The 24,091-nt window shown below is 41.3% G+C and overlaps 1 protein-coding gene across 1 annotated transcript in view; it reads left to right on the top strand.

The window, feature by feature from the left end:
* Nucleotides 1-21,155: 21,155 nt before the first annotated feature.
* The window catches only part of LOC310642675 (1-phosphatidylinositol 4,5-bisphosphate phosphodiesterase zeta-1-like), a gene marked incomplete at both ends in the record, with an annotated part of 51,382 nt that continues 48,446 nt past the window's right edge, over nt 21,156-24,091 (top strand). Inside the window, 2 exons of the mRNA XM_083366561.1 lie at nt 21,156-21,209; nt 23,468-23,635. Of these exons, the coding sequence (XP_083222687.1) occupies nt 21,156-21,209; nt 23,468-23,635 (222 nt within the window). The remainder of the gene's footprint in view (nt 21,210-23,467; nt 23,636-24,091) is intronic.

Below are 24,091 nucleotides of genomic sequence, written 5' to 3'. Positions count from 1 at the left end.
TTAGTCAGGTCTACTTTAAAGGGACGACACCATTCTCGTAAGTCTCCTATTCCAGGGGTCCCCAAACCCTGGGTCATGGACCGGTACCAGGCTGTGGCCTGTTAGGAACCAGACCACATTGCTGGAGGTGAGCGGCAGGTGAGCAAAAGTGTGCATGCACGGGATCTAGGTTGTGCGCTCCTTCCCCCCACCCCCGATCCATGAAAAAAAAAATCAAACACAAAACTGGTCCCTGGTGCAAAAAAGGTTGGGGACCACTGTTCTATTCTGCATCTAGACGGGCAGTTACCTTGACGACTAGAGATAGCCTCCAATTCTCAGAGCACGCACTATCAACAACCTTGCTGCAGCGTTGCTGGATGTACCAGCAGCAAGTAGATGTTCAGATAACCTATTTACAAAATATGGAGTCCTCGGTGCTCTCTGAACTTGGTTGTTTGGTTGCAGACATTTCATTACCCGACAAGGTAAGACCCTCTGTGAATGAGCGTTGTTCCATGTTTATATGCAGAAGTTTGGCATGCCAATTTTAATGTGTCTATGGGGTGGGGTGGGGTAGGGGGGATGCAGTAGGAGGAGATGGCTTTCTCCTTGGTTCCTCCTTGATTAGGGCACTGTTTTCTGCTATTAATCCTTGTTTATTTGAGTCTTAGCTACTGGAGACGATGTGTTCTGGTCTTTTTGTTTCCTTACTGCTTCTTTACTGCCTCTTGAATGGTGTGTAAATATGGTATGTAAATATACGTTGACAGCATCCAAGCACACTTTATTGTTTCTATTACTTTTTGTTTAGATTCAAAGCGGAGGATAGAGTAGCTGCAGTTACGTAATGCAGAGGGGAGCTTGAACATTTCTGCCAACCTGTAGTTAGGCTCAAGCAGCCCACACAAGTCTCAAAGATGCTTTTTTAAAAAAGGCAACTGGATTGTTTTTTCTCTTGAGGAAGAAGAAAAAGACATTTCGCTTCTCATCCAAGAGGCTTTATCAGTTATGGCATGATGGTTGGGGCGATGGAAGGATTAGTTCTGACAGGATGGGAGCAGGTTGGACCAAGGGCACAGATAAACCCCCAAGTGGCCTCAAGAGCTCTCAGGGAGAGTGCTAACGACCAGATGACTGCAAAGCAAGATGATCCTTCCAACTCCCCTACCTTCTGTCAGAACTTATTTCTAATTTTTAACTAATTTCTCATTTGACAAATTTCCCTGAGATGCTAGGAATCACTGTTTAAGTCCCCTGAAGATAGAAATAATATCCTGCATGCCTTCTGAAAATTTTAAGCATGGATAGAAAGGCTGAGATCCAAACAATATGAGATGTTCCTCAACCTATAGGCTAGGATGTCAACCAAGATCAAAGGAAAAGGGGAAGAGTCAGTGCATGTTAAGGCATGGTCACAGTTGTAAGATTAAGGGCAGCTAGAGTGACTCTGAAGAGTAACTTGAGTTTTATCTTGCTTTTACCAGGCGTTTCGGGTTGCTGGTCTTTTGCCGCTTGGGTATCCACTGCTTGCTTTGCTGCCGCTCCTGGCGCAGTCGCTGAAGGCTGTGGTTCCGTTGTTGGTTTTGGTGTTGGTTGAGTTGTTAATGGGGCTGCCGCAGGAGGAACAGCGGGGGCTGCTTTTTAGATAGATAGATAGATAGACAGACAGACAGACAGATTAAAAACAAAGAAAAATAACAACCCACAAAGACAAAACACTCGTTACCTTCAATTAAGTAGCAAGGGGTGACTTACCTGTTCCTTGCTTTGCTGCTGGTGCCCCTGTTGGAGCTTGTGGTTCTGTTGTCGGTTTTGCTGCAGGAGGAACGGTGGGACATGCTGATTTTTTTAAAAAAAATATAGACATTAAAAATACAAAGAAAACAACACACAAGGAAAGAAAAAGGAAAGATCTTTTCTGTAAGTAATTGATAAGAGATGACTTACCAGGAGCTTGGGGACTGGCTGCTGTTGCTGGTTGCGGAGCTGTTTAAGTTTTTTTTTTTTAAATTTTATTTCCCAGTGCATTTGGCGGAAGAAATAATAGAAGAAAAAATATTAGGACTTGTATATTAAAACTTGGCACAAAGAACAAACAATGAAATGTATTATCTTCAATTAAATAATAAGGGATGACATACCCGGTGCTTGCTTTGCTGCTGCTGCAGTTGCCGAAGGTTGAGGTTCCATTGTTGGTTGAGTTGTTAAAGGGGCCGCGGCAGGAGGAACGGTGGGGGCTGCTTTTTAGATATAGTTAGATTAAAAACATAAACAAAAATAATAACCCGCAAAAGAAAAAAAAACAAGGAAAGATATTATCTACATATTGTTATGTATTATATTTATGATTTAATTCTTTTTTTAAATTTTGTATTTTATTTTATTTTTTAACTTTTTATTGTTGTGAGCCGCCCTGAGTCCTTAGGGAGAAGGGCGGCATATAAATTTAATAAATTCAAATTCAAATTCAAATTTAAGCAATAATGGGAGACTTACCTGGTGCTTCCTTTGATGTGGGTGCAACCCCTGGAGCTTGTGGTTCTGTTGTCGTATTTGGTGCTGGCTGAGTTGTTAAAGGGGCCGCCGCAGGAGGAACGGTGGGGGCTGCTGAATGTTTTTTATAAAATATAGACACTCAAAACACAAAGAAAAATAACAACCCACCAATAAAACAAAAAGGAAAGATGTTTTTTGTAATAACTGATAAATGATGACTTACCAGGAGCTTGGGGACTGACTGCTGTTGCTGGTTGTGGAGCTTTTTTAAGGTTTTCAGTTTCAAGGGCATTTGGCAGAAGAAATAATGCAAGAAAAAAAATATTAGGACTTGTATATTAAAATTTGACACAAAGAAAAAAAGGAAGAGTGTTATCATTAATTAGGTGACTTAGCAGTAGCATTAAACCTAAGACTTATATACCGCTTCATACTGCTTTACAATCCTTTCTAAGTGGTTTACAGAGTCAGCATATTGCCCCCAACAATTTGGGTCCTCATTTTACCAACCTTGGAAGGATGGAAGGCTGAATCAACCTTGAGCCAGTGAGAATCGAACTGCTGACTGTTGGCAGAATTAGCCTGCAGTACTGCATTCTAACTACTTTGCCACCATAACTTACCTGGTACTTGAGTTGTTGCTGGAGCAACCCCTGGAGCTTGTGGTTCTGTTGGTGCTGGCTGAGTCACTAAAGGGGCTGCTGCAGGAGGAACGGTGGGACCTGCTGAATTATTTTTTTTTTTAAATATAGACATCAAAAACACAAGGAAAAACAACAACCCACAAAGAAACAAAAAAAAAGAAAAGATGTTATCTGTAATTATCTGATAAAGGGTATTTACCAGGAGCCTGGGGACTGACTGCTGTTGCTGGTTGTGGAGCTGTTTGAGGTTTTCATTTCCAAGGAGATTTGCCATAAGAAATTATACAAGAAAAAAAATTAGGTCTTGTATATTGAAGCTTGAAAAGAAGAGGGGAAAGCAGAAATAATGATACTGAATTTATATTTTTGCTTTTCAATATTTCTGTAGTAAGACTGTAAAATTCAGTCAATGTGGAATGTGAAAATCCCCATCCCACCTTGCAGTTTAACTTCCTGTTGAGGCTAAGACAGTTCTGGAGTGGACTTCTTGTCTGCAGACTGATCACTTACAAGTTGGGGAGGAACTTTTGGATCTCTCACAATAATTGCGTTTGAGAAACCGCAAGTGGTTGGAGTATGCAGAACTTATAAATAATTTCTGTTCCAAACCTCAAATAAATAATGGTCCAAATTATTCATTAAATGGTATGTAAGGTGTGATCCCCACCAGCCCGCACGCAATCCCACCCAGCATCACAAAGTTATGCTCCTGAAATGTGTTGGCAAATAGACAATTTAGTTGATACAATTTTTTTAAAAGAAATGTAATTAGGAACAGACATGGCAGAAAGAAATCAATTTCAGCCTATTTTATGGCATATTTTGAATAGAGCCTGAGGGTTATCAACTACTAGGATGTCTCTGGGAAATAGCCTGTCTCCATTTCATTCTTAAATCTCACAAAACTCTCTTGAAGGCTACAAATTTGCCTGAAAGTGGTATTTTGGGAGAATTTGGAGTCAAAACTGGTATCGAACTGGGAATGGTTTTCATCTCAGAAGTTACCTATTTCTATTTGATAGGGCCCGCAACTTGGGTGTCCTCCTGGATTCACGGATCACTTTGGAAGATCATATAGGAGCCGTGGCCAGGGGGGCTTTTGCCCAGGTTCGCCTGGTGCGCCAGTTACAGCCCTATCTGGACCGAGATGTGCTACGCACAGTCACCCATGTGCTCGTGACCTCCCGGCTAGACTACTGCAATGGTCTCTACATGGGGCTGCTCCTGAGGACCACTCGGAGGCTTCAGCTGGTGCAGAATGCAGCCGCGCGAGTTGTGATGGGAGTCTCCCGATACTTCCATGTAACACCTCTTCTCCGCGAGCTGCATTGGCTTCCTGTTGCCCTCTGGGTGAGATTCAAGGTGCTGGTGATGACCTATAAAGCCCTAAATGGCATGGGCCCGGATTATCTAAGGGAACACCTGCTGCCAGCGTCAATTGCCCATCGTCCTGTGCGCTCCCACAGGGAGGGCCTCCTCAGGGTACCGCCGGTCAAGGATTGCCGATGGGCAATCCACAGGGGGAGGGCATTCTCTGTGGGCGCGCCTGCCCTATGGAATCAACTGCCAACGGAACTCCGGACTGCCCCGACCTTCGTTCATTTCGCTGGGACCTAAAAACCTGGCTCTTTGAGCTATCTGGTCTGGACTGAGGGGTTTAATGTTTTTAAATTGTGATTTAATTTTTGCGGCTAGACTTAATTTAATTTTATTTTAATTTTATATTGGATTGTTTTTAAATTTTGCCTTGTAAACCGCCCTGAGTCCTTTGGGAATAGGGCGGTATATAAACCGAATAAATAAATAAATAAATAAATAAATAAATAAATAAATAAATATTTCACTCTTAATCTCCTCCACAAAATGAATGAAAATGTTCTAGTAGCATCATCAATCATTTTATGGCTTACTGGGACCCAACAGAAGGTTGATAGGCTGAAATGAGATCTACAATCCAGTGAATGTTGCCCTTCCAGTCTTATGGGTCTGACATGTTCCCAGGAGCTACCAACCAACACTATCCAGGTTCCTCCTAGAAATTCTGTTTTCAATGGAAATTATTTCCTGAGATCAAAATACCATCACCAGAAGTTCTTCAAACTATCAGCTGGGTTGTCAGCCGACATCTAGGAAACAGCAGAAAAGTCAGTGTGCATTAAGGGATTTGTGCCATTAAGGGCAGCTAGAGTGATGCTGAAGAGCAATCTGAATTTTATCTTGGTTTTACCAGGCGTTTCTGGTTTCTTGTCCTTTGCAGCTTGGGCATCCACTTCTTGTTTTGCTGATGCTGCTGGTGCAATTCCTGAAGGTTGTGGTGCTGTGGTCGGTTTTGGTGTTGGTTCAGTTGTTAAAGGGGCCACTGCAGGAGGAATGGCAGGAGCTGTTTGATAGATGATAGATAGATAGATAGATAGATGATAGAAAAATATAGTTAGAATAAAAACATACGTAAAAATACCAACCCACAAAAGAAAAAAACCCAAGGAAAGGTATTATATTCATTTAAGGAGAGAGAGAGATTTAAAAAGCATAACAATAAGAACCCCAAAAGAAAAAAACAAGGAAAAGTGTAATCTGTCATGGTTCCGATGCTAAGATCAACAAAATCAGAACTCGGAGGATAGAGGTTTCCTCAAAGAACATGTTTATTGGTTACAAAATATCGGCACGGTCAAAAGTGAAACCAAGTCTGAAATTCCCTCCGAAGTGTTACACTATTACAAAGTCAAACTTCCCATCTCATTGCTATATAATCATCTACATTCCCCAGTAGAATAACTTGGTGGGCTTTCTAACAAAATGCCCAACCCTCTTAACCTAACTGATAGAATGACCTTGGTTCCCATGGGACCCAGAATTGTTTAGACTAGGAAAAGGACTCTGCACCCCCTCCCTTTCTTGTGGCAACCTAGAATGAGCAAGATGGCATCAGCCAGGTTCGTTGTAGAGTTGACATAATCTTTAAGTAATATGGACTGACTTACCCGGTGCTTGCTTTGTTGCTGGTCCACCTGCTGGAGCTTGTGGTTCTGTTGTCGGTTTTGGTGCTGGCTGAGTCGTTAAAGGGACTGTCGCAGGAGGAACAGTGGGACCTGCTGATTTTTTTAAAAAATATAGATATTAAAAACACAAAGAAAAACAACAATCCACTAAAGAAACAACAAAAAAGATGTCATCTCTAATTAACTGATAAGGGATGACTTACCAGGAGCTTGGGGACTGGCTGCTGTTGCTGGTTGTGGAGCTGTTTGAGGTTTTCATTTCCAAGCAAATTTGTCAGAAGAAATAATATAAGAAAAAAAATATTAGGACTTGTATATTAAAGCTTGAAAAGAAAGGGGGGAAATAAGCAGAAATAATGATACTGAGCTTATATTTTGCTTTTCAAGATTTCTGTAGTAAGACTGAAAAATTCAGTCAATTTGGAATGCAAAAATACCCATCCCAAACAATTTCAAAACAAGGAAAAATGTTATCTTCAATTAAGTAATAAGGGATGATTTACTTGGGGCTGTTTTTCAGCTGTTTCAGGTTTTCCCCCCAAGTGATTTTGCCAAATTTTATTGTTACAAGAAGAAATATTAAGCCATGCATATTGAAACTTAATAGGAAGGAGAACAAAGCAAAAACTTTTCAAGGTTTTTGTAATAAGACTGAAAATTCTTGCTGAAGAGATTCACTTTTCAGAATGAAATGGACAGTATATAAATTTAATAAATAAATAAATAAATAAAGACAGTTTGGAAGGTCCGAAACCTCTTATCACCTTGAGCTTTACTCTCTGGTTGAGGCTGAGATGGTGCTGGAGTGGGCTTCTTGTCTGCAGGCTGATCACTTACAGGTTGGAGAGGGCCTTTTGCACTCACAGTAGCTGAAAATGAGAAATTGAAAATGGTTTGAGCATGCAGAACTTAAAAATTATTCATAAAACAATACGTAAGTGTGGTCTCCATCACCTCATCTGCAGTCCAATCCAACACCACAAAGCTAGTCTGAAACATGTAGGCAAATAGACAATTGTGTTGATATGATTTTTTTTAAAAAAATAATAATTCAGAATATGCATGCCAGAAGGAAACAAATTTCAGCCCAGCAACTAGGATATCTCTGGGAAAGAGCTTGTCTCCATTCCATACTTAATAGCAGTAGCAATAATACTTCGATTTATATGTCATTCCATAGTACTTTACAGCAGGTGTCCCCAACCCCAGGTCCGTGGACCAGTACCGGGCCGCAGCATGTCAGCAACTGGTACACACAAACAAGCAAAGCCCCATCCACACGATGCAGGCAACACAAAACCACGCACCCTCCAGTCCGCGGAAAAACCTCTCTCCACAGAACCGGTCCTAAGTGCCCAAAAGGTTGGGGACCTCTGTTTTACAGCACTCTCTGACTGGTTTACAATGTCAGCCTATTGCCCCCAACATTCTGAGTCCTCATTTTGCTGACCTCAGAAGGATAGAAGGCTGAATCAACCTTGAGCGGGTCAGGATTGAAGTCCTGGCTGTGGGCAGAGTTTGCCTGCAATGCTGCATTCTAACCACTGTGCCACCAGGGCTCCTTAAGTCTCTCGAAACTCTCTTAAAGGCCTTAGACCTGCTTGAAAGTGGTGTTTTGGGAACTTTTGAAATGGAGATTGTAGGACTGGTTTTTATCCCAGGTGTCACCTACGCCCTTTTTTCACTCTTAACTACCCCCACAAAACAATTGAAAATGTTCATTCCAACATATTCTTGTGGCATCATCACATGATCAGATGGCTTACTGGGACCATCCAGAAAACATGTAGATTGAATTGAGACTCACAAACCAGAAAATGTTGCCTATACTGTATACTGTTGTATGGGTGTGAAATGTTTTCCTGAGATTACAGGCAACATTGTTTAAGTCCCCCATATATAAAAACTACTTCCGCTGTGCTTCTACATCTTTTTAAAGCAACTGTAGAGGGCTGACACTCAAATACCCTCCTCAGATGTTCTTTGAGTTATTGGCTAGGATGTCAGGCAAGATCAAAGGAAAAGCAGAAGAGTTAATCCATGTTAATGCACGGCCACCCCTCATGTTATTAATGGTATTCGGAATGTCCCTGACAAGCAATTTGAATTTCATCTTGGTTTTACCAGGACTTTCTGGTTTCTTGTCCTTTGCAGCTTGGGCATCCGCTACTTGCTTTGCTGCTGGTGTGGCCCCCGGAGCTTGTGGTTCTGTTGTTGGTTTTGGTGTTGGCTCAGTCGTTAAAGGGGCTGTCACAGGAGGAATGGTGGGACCTGATTTTTTTTTTTAAAAATGACATTAAAAAGACAACGAAAAACAACGACTCACAAAAAAAGGAAAGATGTTATATCTAATTAACTTGACAAGAGGTTATTTACCAGGAGCCTGGGGACTGACTGCTGTCACAGGTTGTGGAGCTGTTTGAGGTTTTCATTTCCACGGGCATTTACCAGAAGAAATAATACAAGGAGGAGGAAAAAAAAAAGTAGAACTTGCAGGGTGAAACTTGAAACAAGAGGTAAACATAAGAAATGTAATGATCCTGAAATTTCATTCTGCCTTTCAAGATATCTGTAGTAAGACTGAAAATTCAGAGAATTTGGAATATCAGAATCCCCATCTCAGCTTGCACTTTAATTCCCTGTTAAGGCTGAGATGGTTCTGGAGGGACTTCTTGCCTTCTGGCTGATCAGTTATAAGTTGGGGAGGGACTGAGGGGTCCTTGGTGCTCTCTGAGCTTGATTGTTTTCTTGTAGACGTTTCATGGCCAACTAGGTAACTTCATCAGTGCTAGTAAGGGGATAGGGTTTGCTTTCATTTTATATCCTAGTGCATGAGTGTCAAACTGCCGGGCCACGGGCTGGTTGCATCATACAGAGGCTGTGCGCACCCCAGCTCCGGCAATGCAAACAAAGTTGCGATATGTCGTGACACGTCACGTGACGCGGCGAGTTTGAAACCCGTGTCCTAGTGGCTGACTCTAGTGGAAATGTTCTTGTAGGTTCTTTGATTGGGCTGTTTCCTGATAACTTGTTTGGCAGTTCCTTGATTGGTGTGTTCAGTATTTCTCCAAAGACCCCTCATTTCAACCCTCAGCTAAAAATATTCTCCTTTATGGGGAGGGACTTTTTCACACGAATATGCAATTCACATGAAACATGGGCTCAATGTTATTTCCCATATCAAATGGTGAAATTATAACAGTAGACATCCTCATGAATAAATACATTAGGCAAAGAAATTTTTTGTTTCATCCATGCTGAGAAGATCTAGACTTAGAGAGATATAAAGGCTCCTGTAGCTCTTTTTTTCTCCTTTAGGAATTCTCTATGTTGATCAGCTACCACGCTGGGTCCCCATTCCTGCTTCCAATTGGTTTTAACATTGAATTGTTTTCTTCTGAGATTGTGTCTCCCATTGGGTTTCTGGCATTGACACAACAGCCAATGAATAAATTGTGTCTGCGCACAGTAGGAGCCTCACATGATTCTGCTTTTTTCTCTGGATCACCGGGCCAAAAAAACCCCCAGTCACAACTTCCTTAAATCATGGGCTATATTTTGCTAAGCCATTTGCCCACTTACAGTTCTAAAAATATTTTTTTACCAACAAATAACTAATAGTAAAAAATCTCTGATCAGCTAGAATGCCTACATTGTGACAATTTACTTTTTTTTGTTTGTGTTAACTTTTTACCAGGTTTTTCCAGTTCCTTTGATGTTGGAAGGTCCACAGGCTGTTTTGTTGTTGTTGTAGCATCTTGTGGTTTTTTAACTTCTGTTGGTGCTGGTTCAGTTTTGGAAGGGCCTGCCTTAAAAGTAACACCTCGGACTGGGATTTTGGGAGAAAAAAAAATACACATAATGTATATATGCCCCAATATATTTATTTTCTGGGAAAGCTTGCCAGAACTCTGTAACATGAACACTGAAAAACGTGTTTAACAGCTTTGAAAAAAAACCAAGGAAAACCTAACATGCGGATATATAAACCTTAATAAGGAATAATCTTTCCCAGGAATACACTGTTTTTACCTTTAACACTGGATGATTTTGGAGTGGAAGATATAGTGTTCTAGTTATACTTTTTTCTCTTAGACAGTTCAGTAGAAGATGCATCTAAGCAAGTGCAGTGCACAAAAGGTTCATCTGCAAATTAACTGACATTTATTGTTTTGCATTGGGATGAACAAGGTTTTGGGAACAAAGGATATAGCATGGTTTCAAATAATATGCTGAACAAAATGCTTGACCAATGCTGTGATTGGTCAAGACAAACTGGTTTTTAAAAAAGTTGACTCACATTTCAGTGTAGTTAGTTGAGGACACTTACAGATAAAGGTGATCCTTGACTTACAAACACAACCGGAACTAGAATTTCCATTGCTGACTGAGCAAGAAAGTTCTTAACTGAGTCACGCCTGATTTTATGACTTATTTTTTTTGGCCGTTGTTATTAAATGAACCACTGCACGGTTGTTAAATGAATCATATAGTTGTAAACAAATCCAGCTTCCTCCTATTGACTTTGCATGTTGGAAACTGGCTGGGACGGTTGCAAATGGTTGTCACATGATCACATGACAAATGTATCTATGACAAATATATGCCCATTGCCAAGTGCTGGAATTTTGATCACATGACCACGGGGAGACTGCAATGGTTGTAAGTGCAAGGACTGGTCAAAAAATCATATGTCTCACTGTCACTAAACTGACGGCTGTACATCAGTTTGCCACAATTTGCCTCGTGATATAAAATTTATAGTTTGGCACCTGATGTTGGAGGGGGGCATGGAAGCAATAAGATTGCTTCTGGCAGCCATATGTAGCTCAGGAGATTATCACTCTAGTTAAGTGTATCTAGATCAGGGGTAGGCAACCTCGGCTCTTTCATGACTCATGGACTTCAACTCCCAGAATTCCTGAGCCAGCTTGGCTCAGTTTGGAAACCTCTCTTTCCCCTCAGCATGGCTGGCTCAGGAATTCTGGGAGTTGAAGTCCATGAGTCATAAAAGAGCCGAGGTTGCCTACCCCTGATCTAGAGTGACCCTGAAGAACAACTTGAGTTTTATTTTGGTTTTACAGGGCGTTTCGGGTTTCTTGTCCTTTGCAGCTTGGGCATCCACTGCTTGCTTTGCTGTTGCTTCTGGTGCAGGCGCTGAAGGTGGTGGTTCTGTTGTTGGTTTTGGTGTTGGTTGAGTTGTTAATGGGGCTGCCACAGGAGGTATGGCAGGAGCTGTTTAATAGATGATAGATAGATAGATAGATAGATAGATAGATAGATAGATAGATAGATACAAAGATAATGATGATGATGATAGATAGATAGATGATAATGATGATGATGATAGATAGATGATGAAGATGATAGATAGATGATAGATGATAAATAGATAGATAGATAGATATAGTTAGAATAAAAACATACGTAAAAATACCAACCCACAAAAGAAAGAAAAAACAAGGAAAGGTATTATCTTCATATAAGCAATAATGGGAGACTTACCTGGTGCTTCCTTTGATGTGGTTGCAACCCCTGGAGCTTGTGGTTCTGTTGTCGGTTTTGGTGCTGGCTGAATTGTTAAAGGGGCTGCCGCAGGAGGAATGGTGGGGGCTGCTAGATAGATAGATAGATAGATAGATAGATAGATAGATAGATAGATAGATAGATAGACAGATAATGATGATGACGATAGATAGATGATAGATAGATGATAGACAGATAATGATGATGATGATAAATAGATGATAGATAGATGATTGACGATGATAGATGATAGATAAATAGATGACAATAGATAGACAGACAGATGATGATGTTAGTTGATAGATGATGATAGATGATAGACATAGATAATGATGATAATGATAAATAGATGATAGAGATAATAGATGATTGACGATGATAGATAAATAGATAACAGTAGATAGATAGATAGATAGATAGATAGATATAGTTAGAATAAAAAATATGTAAAAATAACAACCCACAAAAGAAAAAAACAAGGAAAGTTATTATCTTCATTTAAGCAATAATGGGAGACTTACCTGGTGCTTCCTTTGATGTGGTTGCAACCCCTGAAGCTTGTGGTTCTGTTGTCGGTTTTAGTGCTGGCTGAGTCGTTAAAGGGGCTGCCGCAGGAGGAACAGTGGGACCTACTGAGTGGTTTTTATAAAATATAGACACTAGAAACACAAAGACTAACAACAACCCACAAAAACAAAACAAAAAGGAAAGATGTTGTCTCTAATTAACTGATAAGGTGTGACTTACCAGGACCCTGGGGACTGACTGCTGTTGCTGGTTGTGGAGCTGTTTGAGATTTTCATTTCAAAGTAATTTGCCAGAAGAAATAATACAAGAAAAAATAATACAACTTGTATATTAAAACTTTGCACAAATAACAAACAAGGAAAGGTGTTATCTTCAATTAAGTAAGAAAAGGTGACTTACCTGCTACTTGCGTTGCTGCTGGAGCAACCCCTGGAGCTTGTGATTCTGTTGTCGGTTTTGATGCTGGCTGAGTCGTTAAAGGGGCTGCCGCAGGAGGAATGGTGGAACCTGATGAATGGTTTTTATAAAATATAGACACTCAAAACACGAAGAAAAACAACAACCCACAAAGAAAAAAAGAAGGAAAGATGGAATCTCTGAATGATAAGGGGATATTTACCAGGAGCCTGGGGGCTGCTGATTGTTGCTGGTTGTTGAGCTGATTGAGGTTTTCATTTCCAAGGCAATTTGTCAGAAGAAATAATGGGAGAAGAAAAAAATATTAGGATGATAGAGATAGATGAATAAATAAATAAATAATAGAGAGCCAGTTTGGTTTAGTGGTTTGGGCACCAGACTAGAAAGTGGGAGATGCTGAGTTCAAGTCACATCTTAGCCATCAAAGCCAGCTGGCTGACTTTGGGCCCATCCCTCTCTCTTTCAGGACTGTTGTTGCAGGGAAAATTAGGATGAAGAAGGTGTATGGGGTATGTTCCCCATATTGAATTATTTGTAAAAATAATACAGGTGTGATGCAAGAAAATAAATAAAAATAATATTTTTAAATAAATAAATAGATCACCATTATCATTTTAGCCATTGTCTATCCACTGCAGCATGAAAGTCTCTTCCTCATGTTTCCAACCAATACAATCCTGAGCTGAGCACCAAAGAATTGAGGCCTTTGAACTATGGTGCTGGAGAAGACTTCTGTGAGTCCCTTGGACTGCAAGGTGATCAAACCGGTCAGTCCTAGAGAAGATCAACCCTGACTGCTCTTTTGAAGGCCAGATTCTGAAGTTGAAACTCAAATAGTTTGGCCACAATGAGAAGGAAGGACTCACTGGAGAAGAGCCTAATGCTGGGAAAGGTTGAGGGGAAGAGAAGAAGGGGACGCCAGAGGTGGCTGGATGGAGTCACTGAAGTAGTAGGCATGAGCTTGAATGGACTCCAGAAGATGGTAGAGGACAGGAAGGCCTGGAGGAATGTTGTCCATGGGGTCGCGATGGGTCAGATACGACTTCATAAATAACAACAACGTACACTATATATATATATATACACATACATACATACAAGGAAAAATAATGAAACTGAAATTATATTCTGCCTTTCAAAATTTGCTTAGTAAAACTAAAAATTCAGACAATTTGGAATGTCAAAATTCTCATCCCACCTTGTTGAGGCTGAGATGGTTGTGGAGTGGACTTCTGGTCTCCAGGAAGATCACTTCCAGGTTGAGGAGGGACTTTTGCATCACTCACAATATCTGTAGATGAGAAATACCAAGCAGTGTGAGTAAAGAGGGCTTGTGAACAATTTATATTACAAACAGGAACAATGAGACAATAGCCCAAGGTATTCATTTTTCAGTAAGCAATTCATGCGAAACTAAGTTCCTCTTTTATTGCATATATCAACTGGTGAAATTATAACGGAGCAATTCCTTATTAAGAGATTTGGCGTGGATGGAATTTTTTTCTTTGACGTATCCTAAAAGGTTTTCAGACTGGGAGAACGGATGGATGTCTGGCAAAAGGAGGATGTGTCCTCTTTGTTATCCTCATGATCTCCATCTGGAAAGCACAGCCTTAAAATCAAACGTTGTCCAGCTTTGTAAGTATCTCTTTCTGAGCAGTTTTTCTCCATGGCACACTGCCTCCTAAAGAAGTACTAATGGAACCTCAAGTTAACAAGCTCTGCTCTGATCTTGATTAGTACTCTCTCTCCAGCTTGCACTGATGCCTGAAATTGTCAAGACTTAATCAGTTACAGGTTGAAGGCTTTTGCCCCTTAACTGGTTCTGACACCTTCCTGTAATTGAAAATCTTTCTTATGCTGGAAAAAGTAATTTCACATAGGCTCATTCTTGTAGACCCAAGTACTACCAATGCCTCCTCCTCCTCCTCCTCCTCCTAGTTTTACTTTTTAATTTTTTTTGCAGGTTACAAGAAAATCAAATAGTGTGTCCTCCCCGCCCCCCGCCATTTGTTCTGTTTTCCAAATATCCATGTTCTCCGTTGCCAGGTTCAGAAATTTGATAATCCGATTCTCAAAACCAGGGAACTCCAAACTTGGCAATTTTGAAACTCGTGAATTTCCTCTGCCAGAATTTCTTAGCCAGCCATTCTATCTAGATTGCAGTACAGATAGTCCTTGACTTACGATCGCAATTGAGCCCAACATTTCTGTTGCTAAGCGAGGCATTCGTTAAAGTGAATGTTACCCCATTTTACTATCTTTTTTGCCACCCTTGTTAAAAAAAATCACTGCAGCCATTAATAGCACGGTTGTTAAGTGAATCTGGCTCCCCCATTGACTTTGCTTGTCAGAAGGTTGCAAAAGGGGATCACATGACCTTGGATATGCCTCAGTTGGCCAGACTCTGAATTTTGATCACATGACCATGGGGATGCTGCAATGGCCATAAGTGTGAAAAACGGTCATAAGTCACTTTTTCCCATGCAGTTGCAATTTCGAAAGGTCACTAAATGAACTGTTATAACTAGAGGACTACCTGTACTAGAGGCGTTTCTTTCTTGTTTGCTTGTTTTGCAGATATTCACATCTAGCCTGATTAGGATGTTGGAGACCTTGTGTGGACTTGCCTGACACTGCCTAAGTGTCCTCATTGCTTAAGCTTTTTGTATTTCCAGATATGCTTCTCCTCTAACATCTGGACCACTTTCTTTGTGACAGACCCAAAAAACTAGTCACAACTTCCTTTACGGATGGTATTTTGCTAATACGTTAGCCCACATACATTTTTAAAAATAATTTTTACTAACAAAAGATTGATAGTAAAAATCTCTGGCCAGCTAGAATGCCCACATTGTGACAATTTACCATTCTTCTAGTTTTACCATGTTTTTTGGGTGCCTTTGTCTTTGATGTTGGATTGTTTGGTTGTTGTTTTAGCATCTGAAGATAGTGGTGGGCCTGGGAGTTAGGGAAAAAACCCAAACCATATATTTACATAATCCAGTTTGATTCACTGGTTAAGGCATCGGACTAGAAATCAGGAGACTGTGAGTTTATTTATTTAAAATATTTATATAGCTACCCATCATATACCAAACCCCAAGTGGATCCCAATCAAGAATGAAAACAATATAAACACCATATAAAAACTACTCTCTATTCTAGTTGTGCCTTAGGCCTGAAAGCTGGCTCAGCGGCTTTGGGTAAATCAGTTTTTCTCAGTCCATAACATCAGCTTGGGCAACAAGCTAGTCCAGGGGTAGGCAACCCTGGCAATTCCTGAGCCAGCCATGCTGAGGGGAAAGGGAGAGGTTTCCAAGCTGAGCCATGCTGGCTCAGGAATTCTGGGAGTTGAAGTCCATGAGTCATAAAAGAGCCAAGGTTGCCTACCCCTGGCCTAGGCCTAGGCCGCTTTATGACTGGTGGACTTCAACTCCCAGAATTCCTGAGCCAGCCATGCTGAGGGGAAAGGGAGAGGTTTCCAAGCTGAGCCATGCTGACTAGGCAATTCTGGGAGTTGAAGTCCACGAGTCATAAAAGAGCCAAGGTTGCCTACCCCTGGCCTAGGCCTAGGCCGCTTTATGACTGGTGGACTTCAACTCCCAGAATTCCTGAGCCAGCCATGCTGAGGGGAAAGGGAGAGGTTTCCAAGCTGAGCCATGCTGACTCAGCAATTCTGGGAGTTGAAGTCCACGAGTCATAAAAGAGCCAAGGTTGCCTACCCCTGAGCTTGTCAGTCAATTCCTGTTGCAACCCATGGATCAACACTAGATTGAGCCCAAAAAAGAAGAGCGGACTCTACACTTGTGGGAAAACACTAGGAGGGAAGGGGAAAAAAAACTCCATATATCTATTTTCTAGAAAGTTTGCTAGAACGCTGTAACAAGATCAATTGAAAAAAAAAATACTTAACAAATCTGGAAGAAACCTAAAGAAAGGTAAAGGTAAAGGTTCCCCCGCACATGCGTGCTAGTCGTTTCCATCTCCGTTTCAAACCCGAAGAGCCAGTGCTTGTCCGAGGACGTCTCCGTGGTCATGTGGCCGGCATGACTAGACGCCAAAGGCGCACGGAACACTGTTACCTTCCCACCGTAGTGGTCCCTATTTTTCTACTTGCATTTTTTTTACGTGCTTTCGAACTGCTAGGTTGGTAGAAGCCATGATGCAGAAGGTGAGGTAGTTACATTTTGATAATTTATCATTTCTTTGGTTTTACCAGGTTTTTCCTTTGTCTCAGAGGTTGGAACGGCCTCAGGTTGTTTTGATGTTGCTTTAGCATCTGTAGGTGGTTGACTTGCACCCTCTTTTGGTGCTGGTTCAGTTTTTGATTGGCCTGTTTCAACCGTAGCAGCAGGATCTGGAATTTTGGAGAAAAAAATAAATAAATACGAAATACCTCTTACAGAAATTCATGCATTTTTGTTTCTGTAAAAGCTCTCAATGGTGAGATGGGTGGAGTATAAATTTAACAAACAAATAAAGCTTGCTAAGTCCCTTAATCCCACTGAAAAGATTGTTTAACAAATTCTGAGGCTAAAACAGAAGTCTAAAATATTGACTCTGTGTATGTGTATGCACGTGGGCCTCAAAGGACAGATGCTAAGCATTTATATTATTAGGAAAAAACAGCTACATCAAACAAAAAGAGGATATATTACCCTTGTTTTTAGCATTGGAGGACCCTGGCGTTGAGGTCTGGTTTGCTGTCTTCTTTTTTGAAAACATTTACAGCGACTGCAAATGAATATAGATGAGAAAATTGTTATGTTCTGCACACAAAATGATACCAATTCCGAGGATCGGTTCAGACTGTCACGCACTGTGACCTGGAGAATTGCCAGAGAAAACAATTGTTTTGTCATTCTATGACATCAAGGGAAATGGAACCATCAACGTTTCTTGATGGTTACATCTGGATTCAAGAGTTTCTGAGTTTTCCGCAGTGCAGAGCAAGATTTATGGAAAGTTCTGAACAGGAGTGACTATAGCTTGGATGTGCTACTGTCATTTGCAAACCTTTCAAAGATTTGTGCCTCTTTAAAATTTTTGCATAACTTATATGCATTTAATTCAATAAATTGAGATGACCGTACATCTAATTATTATTTTTTAAATGTCAGGTTACAAATTAGTTGATATTAGATAGATAGATAGATAGATAGATAGATAGATAGATAGATAGATAGATAGATAGATAGATAGATAGAAAAGACAATTTTGAACTGAGATAGGGAACTTTTTGATACTGAAAAGAGGCACTTGGACTTCAAATAATGCTCTGGACATCATGCTTCAATGTTTTGGATTAGAACAAGTTCTTTTTAATGGATTCACATCCAAATTTAATTAGTTTGTTTACTAATTTCATAATTTTTCCCATCAGGTTAAAACATTAAAATTTGGTACCTGTATTGCTAGCGCTGTGAGAGTTACACCAGAACTTCTCTGGGATGCATGTGACTCTGGGACCACAGACTGTATCATTCTATTGTGTATTAAAATAGTCTAATAAATTTTTGATTCATCATGCATGTGAGATACCTATCAGTGATGTTGTAGTCATAGTCACAAAAACACGTGACAAACGTTTGGGTATCATTCATGTTCCCTCTATAGCTCTTGATAGGGTAGCACAAAGGTCTTCAAACTTGGCCCTTTTATGACTTGTGGATTTCAAATCCCAGAATTCCTCAGCTAGCCATGCTGGCTGAGGAATTCTGGGAGTTGAAGTCCACAAGTCATAAAAGGGCCAAGTTTGAAGACTACTGGGGTAGCATGTTTCCTGAATCCAACACTGATCATTGTAATTTCTTAAGACTACTATAATTTGTATTATGTGGGCTAGCTTTGAAGAAGCTACATCTGGCATAGACACAAAGGCATGTTTGCTGATGGGAGTTAAGCAGTATGGCAGTTGTACCTTTTCCTGGATTATGAAACAGTGAGGACAACAGGTCATATTTTGGTTATATCTCAGTTAGACTGAGCATTTAGATGTATTCCAGATCCCATGTTTTGGATCATAGCAACAGCCAGTCTGATTGACCAATTTCAATCTATTTCATATTCTTTTCAATTTTCCTAATGCATACTAGTAGAACGGTTTGTCTTCAGAAGTTGTGGGTGTTCCATCACTGGAGGTTTTTTTTTAGAAGAGATTGGACAGCCATTTGCCCAGAATGGTTTAGGCGGGTCTCCTGCTTGAGCAGAGGGCTGGACTAGAAGACCTTCAAGGTCCCTCCCAACTTTGTTATTCTGTAATCTGTTATTTTATGGGAACCTTTTGCACTGAAACAAAAATCTTTCCAAGAGAATATTAACTGACCAAATATTAAATAACTTTGCATTCAACATATTGATTTATTTACAGGGAAAAAGAGGATTGTGTTATTGTTCGTTTAACTAGATGGAGAATTGCAGGTAGTACATTCGTGTTGGCTGCTTCTACACAAATTCCTGACAGTTAGAACAACTAACCAGTGGAACAAGAACAGAAGTGGTGAATGCTCCAACACTGGAAGTTTTTAAGAAGAGACTGGACAGCCACTTGTCTAAAATGGTATAGGGTTTCCTGCCTTAGCAGGGGGTTGGACTAGATGACCTCCAAGGTCCCTTCCAACTTCTTCTTCTTCTTCTTCTTCTTCTTCTTCTTCTTCTTCTTCTTCTTCTTCTTCTTCTTCTTCTTCTTCTTCTTCTTCTTCTTCTTCTTCTTCTTCTTCTTCGTTGCGAAGTCGTGTCCGACCCATCGCGACCCTATGGACAACGTTCCTCCAGGCCTTCCTGTCCTCTACCATCTTCTGGAGTCCATTTAAGCTCACGCCTACTGCTTCAGTGACTCCATCCAGCCACCTCATTCTCTGTCATCCCCTTCCTCTCTTGCCCTCAACCTTTCCCAGCATTAGGCTCTTCTCCAGTGAGTCCTTCCTTCTCATTAGGTGGCCAAGGTATTTGAGTTTCAACTTCAGGATCTGGCCTTCTAAAGAGCAGTCAGGGTTGATCTCCTCTAGGACTGACCGGTTTGATCGCCTTGCAGTCCAAGGGACTGGCAGGAGTCTTCTCCAGCACCATAGTTCAAAGGCTTCAATTCTTTGGTGCTCAGCCTTTCTTATGGTCCAACTTTCACTGCCATACATTGCAACTGGGATGATGATGATTAATTATTATTATTATTATTATTATTATTATTATTATTATTATTATTATTATTATTATTATTATTTATTTATTTTCATCATCGTCCCATTGGAAGTCCTCTGGTCTTGTGCATGGGTAACGAAGTGTCTAGAGATCACGAGCACGTGATTATTTGGTGCAGGCAGCCTTTAAACTCAGCAGGGGTCTTCAAACTTGGCCCTTTTACGACTTGTGGACTTCAACTCCCAGAATTCCTTCCGGAATTCTGGGAGTTGAAGTCCACAAGTCGTAAAAGGGCCAAGTTTGAAGACCCCTGCAAGACTGGCCAGAAGGCTGAAGCCCGGCGGGGGAGAAGGAACGCCCTTCTACATAGCTCCCCCATCACCTCCCGCGGGCGCTGGGCAAGCGCGGCCGTCGAAAAGCAAAGGCAGGCAGCCCCTTGCCCGCCCCTTGTGACGTCGAGGTGGCCCCGCGGAGCTGCCGGCTGGCGCCACAGAGGGTCACCTCCCGCCCGGCTTTCGACTGGCCGCGGGCAGGCGGGCAGCAGGGAAGAGGAGCCGCGGGGAAGATCAGCGAGCCGGGCAGCGCGCTGGGAGCTGCTGAGACCATCGCAGTAAGGAACAGGCGCTCGGGCCACGCGGAGGAGGGAACGGCAGCACCATGGAGAACAAATATCCTTGGCTCGGAAGGAGGAGAGGGAGGGAGGGAAAGAGGGAGGACAGCCTTGGAGTGCCGCTTCCCCAACGCGGCGCCCTCCAGCTGAGCAGAGACCGCAGCACCCCAGATTCCTCAGCCGTTGAACCCTTGGTCGGATTGGCGAGGGATTCCTGGTGTGTGTGTGTGTGTGTGTGTGTGTGTGTGTGTGTGAGAGAGAGAGAGAGAGAGAGAGGGGGGGGGGTCCCCAGGTTATCTGTGGGCATCGTTTTTGAGCAAGGATGCACCACCTGTTGAGTGCAGAGGAGAGCAGCAAAGCGAGGAATTCCTGGTCTGTGTGTGTGTGTGTGTGTGTGTGTGTGTGAGAGAGAGAGAGAGAGAGAGAGAGAGAGAGAGAGAGAGAGAGAGGGGTCCCAGGTTATCTGTGGGCATCGTTTTTGAGCAAGGATGCACCACCTGTTGAGTGCAGAGGAGAGCAGCAAAGCGAGGAATTCCTGGTGTGTGTGTGTGTGTGTGTGTGTGTCTGTGTCTGTGTGTGTGTGTGTGTGTGAGAGAGAGAGAGAGAGAGAGAGAGAGAGAGGGGTCCCAGGTTATCTGTGGGCATCATTTTTGAGCAAGGATGCACCACCTGTTGAGTGCAGAGGAGAGCAGCAAAGCGAGGAATTCCTGGTGTGTGTGTGTGTGTGTGTGTGTGTGTGTGTGTGTGAGAGAGAGAGAGAGAGAGAGAGAGAGGTCCCAGGTTATCTGTGGGCATCGTTTTTGAGCAAGGATGCACCACCTGTTGAGTGCAGAGGAGAGCAGCAAAGACGTTCAGGGGACCAAGGTTGCTAAGGTTGAGAAACGCCAGACCAAACTCGCTTGCTTATACTGGACAAGTGTTGCTCAATAAACGACACGGGTTTTATTCCCATTCGCTTGGAATGCTGCATCCGGGACTGGAGGCTAAAACATAGAAAGAACGGTGGCTGGAATTGGCTGTGTCTAGTTCAGGGGTAGGCAAAGGCTCTTTCATGACTCATGGACTTCAATTCCCAGAATTTCGGAGTCAGAAAGGGAGAGTGAGCCTTTCTGACTCAGGAATTCTGGGAGTTGAAGTCCATGAGTCATAAAAGAGCCAAGGTTGCCTATCCCTGGTCTAGTTTATTTATTTATTTATTTATTTTATTTTAATTCCATTTATATCCCACCCTTCTCTGAAGACTCAGGGCGGCTTACAAGCTTAGCAGTAGCCTTCATTCTATGTATATGCCTGCTTATTAGGGCTTTCACACACACCCAAGCGGCATTATTGCAAAGTCAGCTTAATTGCCCCCAACAATCTGGGTCCTCATTTTACCTACCTCGGAAGGATGGAAGGCTGAGTCAACCTTGAGCCTGGTGGGATGTGAACTTGCACTAATTGCAGGCAGCTGGTGTTACTTAAGGAGGCCTTAGCCCACTGCTCCACCAAGTTTAATGAAGAGAAGGATGAGAGGACAATGGATGACATGATAGCCATGTTCCAATATCTCAGGGGCTGCCACGAAGAAGAGGGAGTCAAGCTATTCTCCAAGGCACTCGAGGGCAGGACGAGAAACAACGATGGAAACTAATCAAGGAGAGAAGCAGCCTAGAACTAAAGAGAAATTCCTTGACAGTTCAAAGAATTAATCAGTGGAACAACCTGCCTCCAGAAATTGTGAAGGCTCCAACACTGGAAGTTTTTAAGAAGAGACTGGACAGCCATTTGTCTGAAATGGTATAGGGTTTCCTGCCTGAGCAGGGGGTTGGACTAGAAGACCTCCAAGGTCCCTTCCAGCACTGTTCTTCTATTCTATTCTAAAAGTATTCTTAGAAAGTCAATGTCCCCTTCCTCTATTTTTACAGTTATTGATAGCAGTAATGTTACTGTTTTCTAACTGTCCACAAGTCATAAAAGGGCCAAGTTTGAAGACCCCTGAGTTAGAACAATTAATCAGTGGAACAACTTGCCTCCAGGAATTGTGAATGCTCTGGCCCCCTTTCCTGATGACATTTTGGAAGATGCTCAAAACATCTCCCCAAATGCTCCAGCTAGTTAGCTTTCATCATGTTCTTATCTTTTATTTATCTTATTTCTGCCCAGCTACAATTTTTATGTGTTTTTAATTGTTTTTACTCTGACCTTAATACTTATTGTGGGTGTTTTTAATGTTTTTCATAAGTTATAAACTTAGATTCCAGCGTGATATAAATGGAATAAATGAATGAATAATCATAACTTTGCTGTTGGAGGGCTTTTTTATGAGTAGTATGTCAAGAAGTGCAAAGTAGGGTCCTGCGCTATAGGGAACACCATTTTTTGTACACAGGTACACATTTAATCCTTTTGTTGAGGATTCCCAGTTTTGGTTTATTGTGTGAACTCTTTCGACATTACTCCAATACTTTGCAACAAGCAAAGCTTCATCTGAATTTAATGGCAGCTTATGGATATCCTTATGTATAGTTTTGGTGTGTATCCCTAAACTGGGAGTCACTAGGAGTTGGGCACCATGTAAATTTGATATATTACTTACTATTTATTTATTAGATTTTTATGCTGCCTTTATTACTTTATAAGTAACTCAGAGTGGTGAACATACCTAATAACACTCTTTCCTTCTCCTATTTTATCCACAACAATCTTGTGAGGTGGGTTGGGCTGAGGGAGAGAGTGATTGACTCAAAGTCACCCAGTTGATTTTCATGCCTGAACTAGGACTAGAACTCACAGTTTCCTGGTTTCGAGGCAAGCACTTAACCACTCGGCCAAACTGGCTCTTATTACATATAATGCAGGGAAATTATTATTATAATCTCCATAATTATAAATTTTTTCAAAGAGGATAGGGAAGTTGTTTTTCCATGGGAGGAAAACACCCCTACTATTTTAATTATATTTCACTTAGAACATTGCTGTACAAAGTTATTTTGTTCTTCTAAAGCTGAGTCTAAATGAAATAGATGAATGTAATTAAGTGCATTTGGTCATAGAAATCTTAATGTTAAAAGTCACGAGATTGTCTCTTACCTATTTTCTGAATTACGACTGTCAATGTTGTCAATATTTTCTGGATTAAGATTGTCAATGTTGTTGAAAGTTCCCTTAATTCACTTTTCTGCACATGGTTCGTGGACATGATTTATGATGAATTTAGAGAAGGCAAGATCAACATAGATAAGACCTTAAAGCTGCTCAATAAGTTTGAAGTCTCTTACGATTATGTTCATGTGAAAAAAGTTTTTAAGGTGAGAAAAACATTATTTTTTTTTAAAAAAATGTTTTGTTAAAAATATGTTGAAAACCATTTTCTCAGATGTTGATTGGACCAATTTCTAGATTAAAGTTTTCTTTTGATATGGAAATGTATGTTGTTAGATTTTTTTTATCTCACTTTTATTATTTTTATAAATAACTCAAAACAGTGAACATCCCTAATATTCCTTCCTGCCTCTTGTTTCCCCCCAAACAACAAACGTATGAGGTGAGTTGGGTTAAGAAAGTGTATCTGGCCCAAAGTCACCCAGCTGGCATTCATGACTAAGGTGAGACTAGAACACAGAGTCTCCTGGTTCCTAGCCTGGTGCTTTAACCACTAGACCAAAGTGGCTCTGATTATTGATAGGTAATTTTGCTGGATTTATAAGGAGAAGCATTTATTACACATACCATGTTTCCCCAAAAATAAGACCTGGTCTTATATA

The sequence above is a fragment of the Vipera ursinii genome (assembly GCF_947247035.1).
Source record: "Vipera ursinii genome assembly, chromosome: 6".
Taxonomy (NCBI): domain Eukaryota; kingdom Metazoa; phylum Chordata; class Lepidosauria; order Squamata; family Viperidae; genus Vipera; species Vipera ursinii.
This window is presented reverse-complemented; position numbering and strand designations above follow the sequence as displayed.